Genomic DNA, 15300 nt, shown 5'->3' on the forward strand with positions numbered 1-15300 from the left:
TACTAGTATTTTGTCCACCCCATTATATTATAAACTTTTCCATAGATATGGTGTGTCAATCTACGTCGGTATATTACTAATCTTTCTAACGGTATTGTTTGTCTAACTCCGTTATATCATAAACCTTTCCACATATATGGTGGGTCTATCTACGTCGGTATATCACTAACCTCTCCACCGGTATGGTTCGTCCAACTCCGTTATATCATAAATCTCACCGATATGTTTTGTCCACCTCCATTACATCATGAACCTTTCCATCGATATGGTGTGCCCACCTCCGTTACATCATAAATTTCTCCTCAAACGATATATTTTGTTCACCTCCATTGTATTATAAATCTTTCCACCGATATGGTGTGTCAACCTCAGTCGGTACATGTATATCAATTATTTTTTCACCGATATACTTTATCTACCCCTTCCCCCGTTATATCATATACCTATCCAACGATATGGTATGTTCATCTCCGTTATATCATAATTTTTTTCCGACGATATGTTGTGTCCATCTCTGTCGATATATCTTTAAGTCCTCCACCGATATGGTGGGCTCACCTCCTGTATGAGGATATTTTTTTTAGTATTACACATAATATGACATTGGCAACATACTCGTGTCCCCGTTTTTGAACCAGCCTCTATTGCCTAATGATTTTACTGCGTGTATTCGATTTGTTTATATTTCTATCTCCGATGTTAGTCTTGTCCTTATACTTTTTGTTTTTGCATTCACTCACTTAACACTGATAAGTTTGTCCAACCCGCTATGTGATGATTCTCATTATAGATAGAATTTACTTGTTTACAAAATGAAATTTAAATTTGGAAATCATAGCAGCTTTATCCAGTGGGATTTTACTGTTATATATTTAAAGAGGTATAATTCATACCGTTCTTATCAACATACCTCATCCAAAGGCAACGTTGCCACAGTTACAGAGAAAGGATGAGATAAATATTAAACTTTAAAAGTTAGATTTATTGAAATCAGCATTCAACCTTCTTCTCATAAAAACAATACAGAAGTTTTTACTTTTGTCATTTACATCCTTCACTTTGTAATGTTACAGATTATTGGAAGTTTTCTGAATACTGTATAAAAATCGTTATTACATGAATAAAAAATAATACTATCGTTTACTTCAAACATTATAAATAAAACAACTATAAATACATGTTGAAGTTTAGATGAGGCGTGTTACCTCCAGTGCTTTGCTCAAATGAATGTCAACCGATGTTCCCCAGCCATAAATGTATACGATTACATGTTAAACATGATACATGATAACATTTTGAAATCAATATTCATTATTAAATAAAACTTAGTGGAAATGAGACGTCTTTTTGGAAGACTAGCGGTTTTCATTGCATTGTTGATTTTTATGTGTGTTCTTATGGTTTTTCACTTGCATTTTTCTGTATTAGAAGGGAAACAAGACGGAATAAACACAGCTTACAATTTTGACCATAACGCCTATAGGTCTCATCTGAGTTTGGTACAAGGGTCAAAAGAAATTCCTGATGGTCGAATGGAATGGATAAATTCAAAGGATTTAAATGTATACATCGTGGAGGAACATCATGCTGGTAAGAAATGTAATAGAAGTTTATAATTCACTAAAAGTGTTCTTCGATTTAACACATCAAAACACAAAGTAATTTAATGTCATTTCATGACACACACAACTAGATTATATTTAAGATTTTTAATTGTTACTTAACGACTAAATACTTTATCAGATTTTACATTTTATTACACGCAAGGGGAAGGAAACAGACCGATTCACGGGTCCCACCACGAAGGAGCAGGAAACAAGTGACAACTTGAACATTTAAAATTTCTTTCTAAATCAGACGTGAAATTAGATTGCTCAAATAACGAAGTATACATAGCATTAAAAAGCATGCAGTGCATGTAAACAAAGGCAGAAAACTCCTGTACAATCATATACGGTTTACTTTTTTTTCGTTCTTGAATTGAATCTTGAATCCAAATTAGAAGATAAATAGGGTAATTGACAATTCTTCGCTTGAGAAAATGTTCAAGTGTCTACTTAAAACTAATACATATATACAACTTTGCCGTGCAAAAAAATAATTAAACAGAAAAAATCTTTTATTTTGATCCCATGCTTTTATGAATGTATACATCTAGTGTAAAAAAAGAATCAGAGTATTTAAAGATTTATTGACACAGAAACAGAGTCATCATAATAGAAAAAATGGGTACTGGTATAGGTTTTTCTTAGTTGTCGTCATATCGTTTTGGGGTTCATTTTTTGTTTTGCTCAATTTTTCATACTGTTACCGTTTTGGTTTGAATACTTGAACACATTGCTCTTGATGAGTTAACTCCCTTGACTAATAAAATTTAAGAGTGAAATATGATTTTTTTAATAAAATGACTCCTTAAGAAATTACGAATATTGCATATGAGATTGGCTTTAATAAGACTTTCTCAGCAGTGGGGAGACAGTCAAAACCACTTACCTCTAACTTCATTCTAAGACTGAACACACACAAGCGCATGTTGCCCCGAAAGCTTTTTTAATTTATTGCTTTAAGTACATGTTTTCAAGTAAGTTATTGTTGTTCTTTTTACATACATTGAATTATATTCAATGCTATTTCAGAGTTAAATCACTCCACATGTACCGCTATATATTGCTTGTTTGAAGATGTTACCGGGTGCATCCTTTTTTCACTGAAATATCAAAGAAAGGCGATTGTGTTTATAACAATAAACACAATCAAATATCAAGCTTCCTTGGGTACAATGTTTTCTTGACAATGATATTTCTTTCACCTCTTTCAGTGTTGAAGTATTGGTTTGAGGCAGCTCGATCCGGATTGATAAAAGAGCATGGGAATACTCTGGTGGGTTCACTACTTTCATAACTTAGTTAATAAATGATTTTTACCCATAAATATATGCATTAGAAGTAGTAAAAATAATAATAAAACACAAAAACTTAACAATGGAACGAATGAATTCAGTTTAAATCTTACTGTGACATTTATAATTTGCAAGGGAAATGAGATTCTATAAAATAAATCTGTTTTATGTGCTCAATTGTGATGGCAGTGGCCTTTTCCGTTTTATCAAGTCAGTAGTACTTTATAAAAAATGGGAATCATTTTCTTATCCACAACATGTATCAAGCAGTTGCATTAAGTCAACAAGTGAAGATAGCGTTATTTTATCTCCATTTGTTATGCATGTATAACATGGACAGATGGCATTGTTATGATATTGTTACAAAATAGGGTTTAGGTCAGTAGGTTTATAATGAAGATATATTTTTGAGTGTCACTCAGGTTTCTTTTTCTTGTTTGTTCGTGTCCGTCTGAGTTAATTCATGCGCGATATGGACAATTTAAACATAGATATATGATTGTATTTGTATTATTGTATTGGCATCATTATGGGAATGTTTTCTAAGGGTCAAGACAGAGTTCGTTCTCATTGTTGAATCCCTCGTGTCCAGTCAGTCCCAGTCTGTCGACCAGTCCCCAGCTTTATTTCGTCTATTTATTCATATTTCTCACCTGTCATTATATTCATATATTCTGCTAAGGGATATGATTGTTATGGGCTTATTTCCCTGAATTACAAGCTGTAGTAGGTCCCGTCTTCCCTTTCCATTCCGTTATTATATTTTTCCCCTCGATGTCAACCATGTTTATATTTGGCAGACCGGAAGTGATTGGTTAGGAGAATATAGACTTCTGTGGGAATGCTGAGATATCTTAACCAATCATATTGTTTGGAGGCCCACAAAGATAAACCAATGATATTAGCCGAATCCCCACATTCCTGAAAGTGGGTCTAAAATTCCAACAAGTTGGGCAGTTATATATAAACTGTGGGCCGGCGTCCTGAAAAAAATCCTGGCAGAATTATTCTGAGAGCAGTTAGTACTACTTAGCTCGACTTTGACAACTGAGCGCTACCAGCTCGCCAGGAGAACAACAGCCGTGGTATGCCCCTGTATTTTAGTAGTAAATACTTTTTACTACGACCTGACCTTGACATAACCTATAGAACCTAGCAGCCCGTATCATATTTTTGGGGGACCTCCGTTTATACTTTAGCGTTCAGTGGTAGGATTTTAACATTATATATATTGTATGTATTAAATTATTGACTCCTGAGAGTTTAATAAATGTTATTTATAAGTTGAAATTCTGTTGAGTTGTGTATTAAGAACAGGTGTATGGAAATACCTTCAAAGGCCACGCTACCAGTGAAATACCATTTTACCATACACTTGCGCTTGAAATATACCTACACACTCGTGAGGGCGTAACATTTGGTGGCAGCGGTGGGATTGCTACCATTTTCCATAGTTTGTTTGGGAAACACAATTCATTAGAATTTTTGCCTTTAATTATGAGTAATTCTGTTGCTAATTCTAGGGATGAAACCATTCCTTTAGAGCACCAGTCTGAAGCTGGCAGTATACATAGTCCTAGACATAATGAATCACCTAGAAATAGTGCTTTCTCTTCACGTGCCTCTACACTGAGTATAATTTTACCTTCTGATAGGGTTGAAAATAGAGGTGAACACACATACTTCCATTATGATCAAATTAGATCACAAATGGAAAGAATGTCTAGACAAATTGAAATGAACCAGAGAGACATAAGAGCTATTGTGAACCACATTGACACAATGCAAAGAGACTTTGACCATAGAATTGAACAATTATGTACACGTACGCAGATAGAAGCTATTCTGAACAGGTTACTTGACCAGAGAGGTTTGATAATAAATTCTACCAATCAACCTTCAGCTGTACCAAATGAAGTAAATAGTCAAACCAATAATGCAGTGAATTCAGTTTCACACAGTATGACAGAAAGGCCTGCTTGTAGAAATGAGACCTTTCAAGTTGTCCAACCAGCCCATACACCTAACTCAAGCACTACACCAAATACTGTTAGTGATAATTGTAAACTATTCAGACTCAGTCCAACAGTATCCCTGCATTCAGACCTGTGCAGGTTCAAAACCCACTGACCCATGTAAACATTGGCTATACAAAACCAAACACCTATGATGGCAAATCTAGTTGGTCAAACTATAGAGTCCATTTTGAAACTGTTGCTAAATTGAATAATTGGGATGACATGACAACAGCCCTTAAGCTCATTTCGTGCATGACTGATAATGCACTCGCTGCAATAGGTGATATCAATACCAACCGTCCCCCATCATACTTTCAGTTACCCACCCTTTTAACTCAGAGATTTGAACCACCAAACCAAACAGAATTATATAGAAGTCAAATGGAGGCCAGGATAAGAAAGAGAGGAGAATCACTACAAGAATTAGCACAAGATATCAAGAGGTTAGTCTTACCCAACTGCTTCCAGTGAGTTGAAAGACCAGCTGGCCTATAAAAGTTTCAGGGAAGCACTGAATGATACAAACCTAGAATGGGTAGTATGTCAAGGAAATCAGGATACCATTGATGAAGCGGTACATCGACCCCTGAAATATGAGGCATTTCACAAGAGTAAATTAAGACCATCATTGAGATTTCAAGGAAATGAAAGCAAAGAGTTTGAGAAAAATCAAATGAACCATACATACACAGACCAAGTTTGTGTTTATTGTCAAAAGATTGGCCACGTAGTCCGTGACTGTAACACTCGAAAACGAGACCTAAAGAAAACAGTTAACCAACATGGTAGCATGACTCAAAGTAGTGTGCAACAAAATCAGTATTCCAAATTACATAAACCAGCTAATCGCCCCTCTTTTACAACACGGGCAACAAATTCAACACAGAACCAGGAAAACTATTAGGGGCTGAAAATGTGGGTAAATTTTCAGCTACAGGTAACATTAGTAAGGGACCCACTGTATTAGAAATTAAGAATTCAGATCATGATGGTCTATTTGTCACTGTTGAAATATGTCACATTCCTATTCACTGTCTGGTTGATACAGGCTCTACTGTGAGTGTCCTTTACACTAAAATATTTAGACAGTTACTAAAACCTATTCAAAATAAATTAAAACCATACAACCAGAAATTAAGAATGGCAGATGGGGAGAAGTTGAACGAACCTCTAGGCATTGTTGACATACCAATGGAAATGAACATGTAATTGACCAACAAATGCTTATTGCAGAAGTTGAAATCCCTGCTGCTGTCCTTGGATTTGATTTTTTGAACCAAAATTAATGCATAATAGATATCTGTAATTGCTCTTTGCAGTTTAACAATGCCTATGTACCTTGTCATCTTGAGAGTCAAATACCCAGCCTATTTAAGTCAAAAGGTCACAATACCTGCTAGGAGTGAAATGATAATACCAGCTCACATACAAGGTTCTAATAAAAAAAAAAACCTCCTAGTATGGAGTTGGCAGTTGATACAACTACAGAGTGTCTTCAATCTAGAGGCTTGCTAGTAGCTAAGTCATTATGTTCAAATAGCAATAAAACCATACCATTACGGGTTGTCAATTTAACCAATGAACCAAGTACACAAGAATACTTGTGCTGTCATAGCTGAATTTGTTGAATCGAAGCAGGTGTTATCAATTTTAAGGGCGGCATCTGATGATAGATTGAACTTACCTAAAGCCCTTAAACCCATAGTTGAACAATGTAGGGACCATTTGTCAGCTGAACAAATTGAAAAGTTATACAACCTCTTGTTAAGTAACCAGTCTGTATTTTCAATGACTAAGTTTGACTTGGGTTTGACAAATATGGTCCAACATACAATAAATACCCAAGGGTCTAAACCACTTAAGTTACCACCTCGAAGGGTTCCTTTGGCTCTGAGGAAGGAAGTTGAAGAGGAAATCCAGAAAATGCTTGATGCTGACATTATTCAACCTAGTTGTTCTCCTTGGTCCACCAACATGGTTGTTGTTCGCAAACCAGACTCAACCATTCGTATCTGTTTGAATTATAGGGCATTGAATGATGTTACTGTCAAAGATTCATATATGTTACCCAGAGTAGATGATTCTCTTGATGCCTTGAGGGGAAATCTATGGTTTAGCATTGTAGATTTATCAAGCGGGTACTACCAAGTTGGTGTGAACCCTTCACATGCTCAAAAAACAGCCTTTACAACACCAAAGGGGTTGTTTGAGTTCAAGAGAATGCCAATGGGGTTATCCAATGCATGTGCTACCTTTGAAAGACTGACGGAGTGAATACTTGCAGGACAATGGAAAACCTGTGTCATATACCTAGATGACATAATTATCTTTTCTAGAACCTTTGACGAGCATCTGGAACTTTTTTTTCAAGAATAAGAGATGCTGGCCTTAAACTAGCACCCAAAAAGTGTCAATTGTTTCGTCGTGAGGTCAAATTCCAACGCCACATTGTAAACAAGGAGGATATAAAACCTGATCCATCAAAGATTGGCCCATTCTTTCCAAATTGAAAGAATTACGTGCGTTTTTGTGAAAATGTTCATATCAGAAGGTTTATAAAAGACTTAAGTAAAATTGCAAAACCTCTTCATCGGCTCACTGAGAAAAATGCTCCCTTCCAATGGACTCAGTCATGTCAGGAGTCCTTTGAACATTTGAAATCCTCTTTAATCAGTAGCCCTATCTTAGTATATCCCTCTATAGAAAAACAGTTTTTACTTGATACAGATGCCAGTGGCACTGGGTTTGGTGCAGTTCTTTCTCAAATAGGTGATGATGGGAATGAATATGTTGTAGCATATTACAGTAAATCGTTCTCTAAGCAAGAGCGTCAGTATTGTGTTACCCGTCGAGAACTACTGGCAGTTGTTGCAGCTATACGCCACTTTCATCATTATCTCTATGGAGTAGATTTTGTTGTCCGTACCGACCATGGGGCCCTTAACTGGTTAACCAATTTTAAAAATCCGGAAGGACAGTTAGCCAGATGGTTTGAGATATTAGGTAGCTATAGTTTTAAAATAAAGCACAGACCAGGCGTTAGGCATGGTAATGCAGATGGATTATCAAGAAGACCATGTGACAATTGTAAACATTGTGACCAAAAAGATGCAGCAGAAATTCAGCCATACTTGTGAGCAAAAGGATGCTCAAGAAATGAAGAGGAGCCTGAAATTGAAGAAACCCCCAGTGCTACCAATTGGTTGCAAACGAAAACTCCTGAAGAAGTCGCAAAAGCTCAGATAAATGACCCATTGCTCAAAATGGTGATTGAGTGGGTAAACTCCTCCCATTAACCAGGATGGCAAGAAATATCACACCTTGGTCCTGTTCATAAGGCTTATTGGGGACAATTTCAAAGGCTTGTGTTGGAAAACAATATTTTATACAGGAAGTGGGAAAATGTGACCACTCATGAGGTATTTATTCAATATGTGGTGCCCAATGCATTCCGACATAAAATATTACAATGTTTACATAATGACCAAGCTAGAATATATTGGAAACCTAGAAATAGTCCAAAAGATGATACTCTCCCTGAATATATTGGAAGGGTTATGAACAGAATTGAAAAAGTTCATGAAATCGTTCGTGATAGATTTGTTGGATTTGTGAGTCCGCTTACCGCCAGAAACAGCGTTATGATGTTTCGTGTAACCCACCTCATTTTAAAGAAAGAAATGGAGTCATGCTACAGGAAACAAAACGAACCAAGGGAAGGTGCCCAAAGTTACAGTTTAGGTGGGAGGGACCATATATTGTCACCAAAGTTGTGTCTGATGTTTTAGTTCAGATCCAACTGGTTCCAAAATCTAAACCAAACATTATACATGTCAATAGGTTGAAATTGTACCATGGAAGTATAAAAAGATGGTACCAGGCTGATGTGTCATCGGATTGTCCAGCTTTCATTACCCGAAAGAGATCCAAAAATGACCGTTGACCCTGTCAGAGCGACTTTTATAATTTTTGTGTTCCAGTTTTGAAGTTATTGAATTGAGTTCACACATTCAATTACCAAGAATGTGTATAAATAGTTTACACATTCCATTACCAGGAATGTGTTTAAATAATTCACACATTCGATTACCACGAATGTGTATAAATAGTTCACACATTCCATTACCATGAATGTGTTTAAATAATACACACATTCGATTACCACAAATGTGTTTAAATAGTTCACACATTCGATTACCACAAATGTGTTTAAATAGTTCACACATTCCATTACCATGAATGTGTATAGATAGTTCACACATTCAATTACCAAGAATATATATATATATACACACATGTATACATGTATTTAAATAATATACATGTGTGTACAATGTTATTAATACGTGGACCTGAATTATTACCATGGTGGAGTATTCACCTGTGAATGCTGAGGCAACCATAATAAAAATGATGTATAATTGTTATTGTAGATGAAAAACCAATGAGGTAATAAGAGGGAGAGAGATCATTCTGATGAGACCCCCAGTGATTGGGCTGAATGGTTCTAATGCCAAGATTGTGGGAAGCGGTACCCTACTAGACAAAACCTTACCAAGCATTGTAGCAGAATGCATGGGTCAAGACTTAGATGTCCTGTTAATGGGTGCAACTGGTCTTGTTCCACTCAGGATAGTTACCGGCTTAGACTACATCAAGCTGCCTACTTTAGACCTGCTGAAACCCCTAGACCAGAACATGTATTGCAGTCCATTGTTATACCAAAACCATCTGATGTAGTTCAAAGACCTCAACCTACAAAACTACCTACCCCAAGCTGGAATTTAGATACCGACATGAAGGATTTAATTGAAACCTACGACAAGGACATGCCTGACTTTGCAGATTTCTTTAATAAACCTACCACTCCTTCACCTATGAGGAGGTTGTTGAGTGAGGAAACTGAGGTTCTAGCAGATGATGATACTCCTCCTGATTTGGCCATAATACCATATTCAACCTTGTTCAGTAAATACCTGGAAAACACTTCCCCTAGTCAAACCAAACCAGATGAGTACTCACCCTCAAATTCTCCTTTTCTGGTGCCTGCACCTGGAAAGCCAGACCTGACCTTACTTGAGTTGCCGGACAGTGTGCCATCCCCAGCTCCATCCGTTGCTGCTATTTCCAGGAGCTCTACCTATGCCACAGGCACGGTTGATCGAACTGTGCAGACGTCTCTCTCACCTTGTACATCCACCAGTTTCAAACCATTAGATTTGTCAGCGATGGCAAAACCTCCGACCAACTCTTTACCTCATAGTCAAATCCCAACACAACCCATAAGTCAAATTTAAGACCAACCCCTACATCTGTCCAAAAGAATAAAGAAAGGCAACCAAGGATTATAGCTCAGAAACCATTAACATTTCCACTGGATTGCACTTTGCCAACCAATAAGTGGCAATCACCAATTCCTGTTGACAGGGTTGATAGAAACAGGATGTACGAACATTTTTGCTTGGATCCAAGACTTTTTTTACTGGCGATCCCTCTAAATACATGACTCACCCCCTTCCCAAAACGTTTAACTCCCTTATTGACATCGCAAGATTGGGAAAATCTTGCTACCAAAGAAGGCTTATACCTTTGGGAGTGAAGACCATAGTGAAAGAAGAAGAGTGTATATTATCAGATGGAACAGTGTTAAAAATGAAGGACACCTGGACGGCAACCGATTAACTGTATACATACCGTGTCTAAGGGTAAGGTAGGATTTTTTTGGTAGGTAGGCTCCTCTTACCTTTTAGTTCGAGGACGAACTCTTTTTCCCGGGAAGGGTGGTGGTGTTACAAAATAGAGTTTACGTCAGTAGGTTTATGATGAAGATATATTTTTGAGTGTCACTCAGGTTTCTTTTTCTTGTTTGTTCGTGTCCATCTGAGTAAATTCATGCTCGATATGGACAATTTAAACATAGTTATATGATTGTATTTGTATTATTGTATTGGAATTATTATGGGAATGTTTTCTAAGGGTCGAGACAGACTTCGTTCTCATTGTTGCATTCCTCGTGTCCAGTCAGTCCCAGGCTGTCGACCAGTCCCCAGCTTTATTTTGTCTATTTATTCATATTTCTCACCTGTCATTATATTCATATATTCTGCTAGGGGATATGATTGTTATGGGCTTATTTCCCTGAATTATAAGCTGTAGTAGGTCCCGTCTTCCTTTTCCATTCCGTTATTATATTTTTTCCCTCGATGTCAACCATGTTTATATTTGGCAGACCGGAAGTAATTGGTTAGGAGAATATAGACTTCTGTGGGAATGCAGAGATATCTTAACCAATCATATCGTTTGGAGGCCCACAAGGATAAACCAATGATATTAGCCGAATCCCCACATTCCTGAAAGTGGGTCTAAAATTCCAACAAGTTGGGCAGTTATATATAAACTGTGGGCCGGCGTATTTTTACTACGACCTGACCTTGACATAACCTATAGAACCTAGCAGCCCGTATCATATTTTGGGGGGACCTCCGTTTATACTTTAGCGTTCATTGGTAGGATTTTAACATTATATATATTGTATGTATTAAATTATTGACTCCTGAGAGTTTAATAAATGTTATTTATAAATTGAAATTCAGTTGAGTTGTGTATTAAGAACAAGAGTATGGAAATACCTTCAAAGGCCACGCTACCATTGAAATACCATTTTACCATACACTTGCGCTTGAAATATTCCTACACACCCGTGAGGGCGAAACAATATTTACTCAAACTTACTTTTTTCTTTAGTACATATAGCAGGACATTATGACCTTTTATGTTAATTAATTAATGATACTTTATGCTGTAGGTACATATAGATGGACATTCGGATCTTGCTATGCCGTTCAAAACAGCGTTTTTCCCGGCATTTAGATATCCCAAAACACCACTTGATCTAGAAGCCATGATGCAAAGTAATGATGTTTTTATAATGGTAAGAATCATAATTTTGAATAGCGCGTCCTATTTTTGATATAGTAAGAAAATGTATTTCCCCATGTCTTAAAAAGAAGTGCGATATTTGATAAAAAAAAGACCCTTCAATTGAGTATTCAAACAATGAACAGTATTCGGAAGAAATCAAAGAGATTTTTTTTGACAATGCAGAAATGATAAAATCGTGACCAATAACTTTTTTCTTGTTAAAGAAAATGGAATTGAAACGACCTAAATTTACTGCTTCTGTTCAGGAATCAGAAACCAGCATCATTGTTAGCGCTTTGTCACTTATAGAACTGTTATATAGAGAAAAAATATACATCGTGGTTTATATTGTTGCCACGCACAAGTAACTTCAATCTTAAAGCACTTAGAACTTAAAAGGAACACATGCCTCACATTTTTGTAGCTATTTGACATTTGTTGAAAAAAATGCTGTTTCGTTCTTTACAAGCCAAGTTTAAACTGTTACCATATCTTTTTCTGTTTGTTTATATTCAGGGAGCTGCAATATCAGGTCTTTTCAAAACGGTCATATGGATCTGGCCATCTTGGGATAAATCAGATCATGACGACATTGATGACGTTGTGCAGTTCAGAATAGGCGTTACTACATTGGACAGCAGCGATCCTGAAGAATACGGTCATACTTTTTGCCTGTGCTACAAAAATATATCAACCTCCCAAGAAATGTGTGTCTACACACCTGTTAAGGGTGATCGGGAAAATATTATAGATATTCCTAAATCGTCCTGTGATATTCATACTAAACTTAACGTTTTAACTGTTGAGGAAACCTTTGGCATTAAGACTTTACTTTCAGACCAAATTCAAAATGACAACATAGTTCTCGATATAGACGAAGATTATTATGGTTGTACATTGCCTGCACAGGATCTTGTAGATGTAGGAATCACAGTCTCTGATGTACAAAATTTAAATGATGTACTGGATAGAATCTTTTGCCCGAAAAGTGTTGCAAAAGAGTTAAGAACAGATAAAATGTTATTTACAGCACTAGAAATGCTTAAATCGGATGATGCATGCAAGAAAGTGGCTAGGTTTTCAAAATGCTCTGGGGTTTCAAGGAGAGCTACTGTATTGTACTATCTTGAACGCGAAAGCCATAATTTGAAAATAAGATGTCAGCATGAAAGTAAGAAATTTATCATATTGTTGCGAAAGCTTGTTAGTACACTTTCAATTCTCACTGCAACACAATTGACGGTTTTACAAAATGTAGGATTTTGTATATCTACGATGTTTCCGAGCAATCCAAATCTTTGGGAGTCAACATTTGGCGTGTGTATCGGCAACAATGTTCCTGGAGAATCAGCGGTTTTCGATCATCCTACTAATTCAACTGAAATTGCTTTGAGGACTAAGATATTAAATGATATTTTGAAATCTTTGAAAAAGACTAATGTCCAAATTACAACGGTTTGTAGATCAGTTAGAGATGGGTATACCCCAAGAAAACATTTTCATCTTATAGAAAAAGATGTATTAAAATCTTTAAGTGTTCTAGGAAGACAAACTAATTTACATTATGATTCATGGTTGTTAGGAGGTAAAAGAGGGTGGTACAACAGAAACAAGTCCTAGATGTCGCATCCTATCTGGCATTGAAAGACAATCACATTCCTTTCATTAATAAAGTAATAAACTCTATCTCTCAATTCTTATCCATAGGAGTACAGTGTTCCTTAAACTAATACCCAAAAAATAGAGAAAAGCCTGATTGTTTACATAAGTGTCAAATATAATTTAAAATGAATACTGTTAATTGTTTTGTCGTTATAGTGCTGGACACATTGTCTTGACAAAAACTTTTAGTCATAAGAATTATCATTTGAAAAATATTTCTATCATCAATGCAATTGCTAGACAAAGTTAAGTCTTTTGCGTATGAAAAATCTCTTTCAATTGGATTAAATGGAAATTAAAATCGACAAGAGCAAAATTTGTAACTTGTTTATTACATGTTTGTCTGTGCCATGTAACCATTAGGAAAATTAATTCCATATTTTAGATTTGATAGTTTACAAAATGAGCATGCTATTGTTTGGATGATTAAACCTCAAAATTATCTACGAAGAGATCATTTGGGCTTTATTTTTCCTTTACAAGTTAAATTAATTACCATACATTGAAGCGACTTTTACAAATAAAATAAATTCAGAAAATTAATTCAATTAAGTTGACCACAACATACGGCTGTACAATAATGCTTTTACACGTAACTGGTTTTCAAATGTGCTCTGGTTAAAAATAATAGCTGTGGTAAAATTTCGCCCATATTTCTAATAGAAATTTCTTGAAATTAAAATAAAATTGAAAAAAATAATAGCAGCTTCAGAGATTTGAACGACACGTTGGCTTTTAACAACGACGACTTCAATATTAATACCACAGATATGTTCCTCTAAAACGTTTTTTGAATAAAGAAAATATTGATAATAAAGAATGTCCGTTTTTTATCCTAGTATTAATGGTACTAAACTTAATACTAAAATTTACGATAAAAGGGATGATTTTACATTTCCTATTGTTAACTTTCCGTTTTCACATTGTGATGTCCCCTTGGCACCATCATACATGTATGTTGTTTACATATCACAAGTTGTTCAATTTGTTCGTATTTGTAACAATGTTTCGGATTTTAACGAAAATATCTTTATATAACCTCAAAATTTTGATATCACAAGCTCGTAAAAACATTCACATTTTTTTAACCAACACAGAGAACTCATTCTCTAATACAGATGTACTTATATTATTCATAAAGCGCAGAAAGCTCAATACTCACCCATTAAGTTTACTGAACCGTTGAATAGGCTAATTCTTAAGAGATATAGTTATGATATTATTAAATAGTTAAAGATAGCATTGGGGTATCAACATTGATTCGCTCATATGGTCTTTACATAGAAACTAATACACTATATTTAAAACCAGCTTTCGGTATGACACCGGCTGTGCCCCCTTTGTTTGACATGGGGAATATTTATTGATATATACAGTGAGGGTATACCAAGTACCGTGAACCACGCTCCAAAAATTTGAATTATAACTTTAAAGTTCTTATTTATGCAGTTGAGGACCACACAAGAAAATGGATAAAAAAAGAATAAGAAGACATTGATTCTGTCAGTATGAAAGTATGAAAGTTTTAAGTAGGTCAATGAGTGTCAATGCTATATCAGTTTTCAAAGATCCCGATGTAGCAAAAACATTGTCCACTATACATGACAAAAATGTTGTCGTACCAGCAGACAAAGCCATAAACCAACATTGTTTTTGTCTACAAAACGTATTACGACCAATATTTATTATTAGAGGTATACGTAGAAAATAAAAGCAGTAATAAAACCTTTACTACCATTACACTCTTCAAAGAAGAGATAGTGGAAAACCATATCATCTTTTGGTATCTCTACCAAAGAC

At 35.7% G+C, this 15300-nt stretch overlaps 1 protein-coding gene across 1 annotated transcript; it reads left to right on the plus strand.

Moving 5' to 3' along the window:
- The first annotated feature begins 1199 nt into the window (after nucleotides 1-1199).
- Nucleotides 1200-13524, plus strand: LOC148627561 (uncharacterized). The gene is made up of 4 exons (XM_088574792.1): nucleotides 1200-1590; nucleotides 2819-2880; nucleotides 11723-11848; nucleotides 12355-13524. The coding sequence occupies exons 1-4, from the start codon at nucleotides 1335-1337 to the stop codon at nucleotides 13456-13458; spliced, it is 1548 nt and encodes a 515-aa protein (XP_088430918.1). The 5' UTR covers nucleotides 1200-1334; the 3' UTR covers nucleotides 13459-13524.
- The last annotated feature ends 1776 nt before the right edge of the window (nucleotides 13525-15300 follow it).

Source organism: Perna viridis, chromosome 1 (assembly GCF_037379345.1).
Source record: "Perna viridis isolate PV_CMFRI_1.1 ecotype Kerala chromosome 1, ASM3737934v1, whole genome shotgun sequence".
Classification (NCBI taxonomy): domain Eukaryota; kingdom Metazoa; phylum Mollusca; class Bivalvia; order Mytilida; family Mytilidae; genus Perna; species Perna viridis.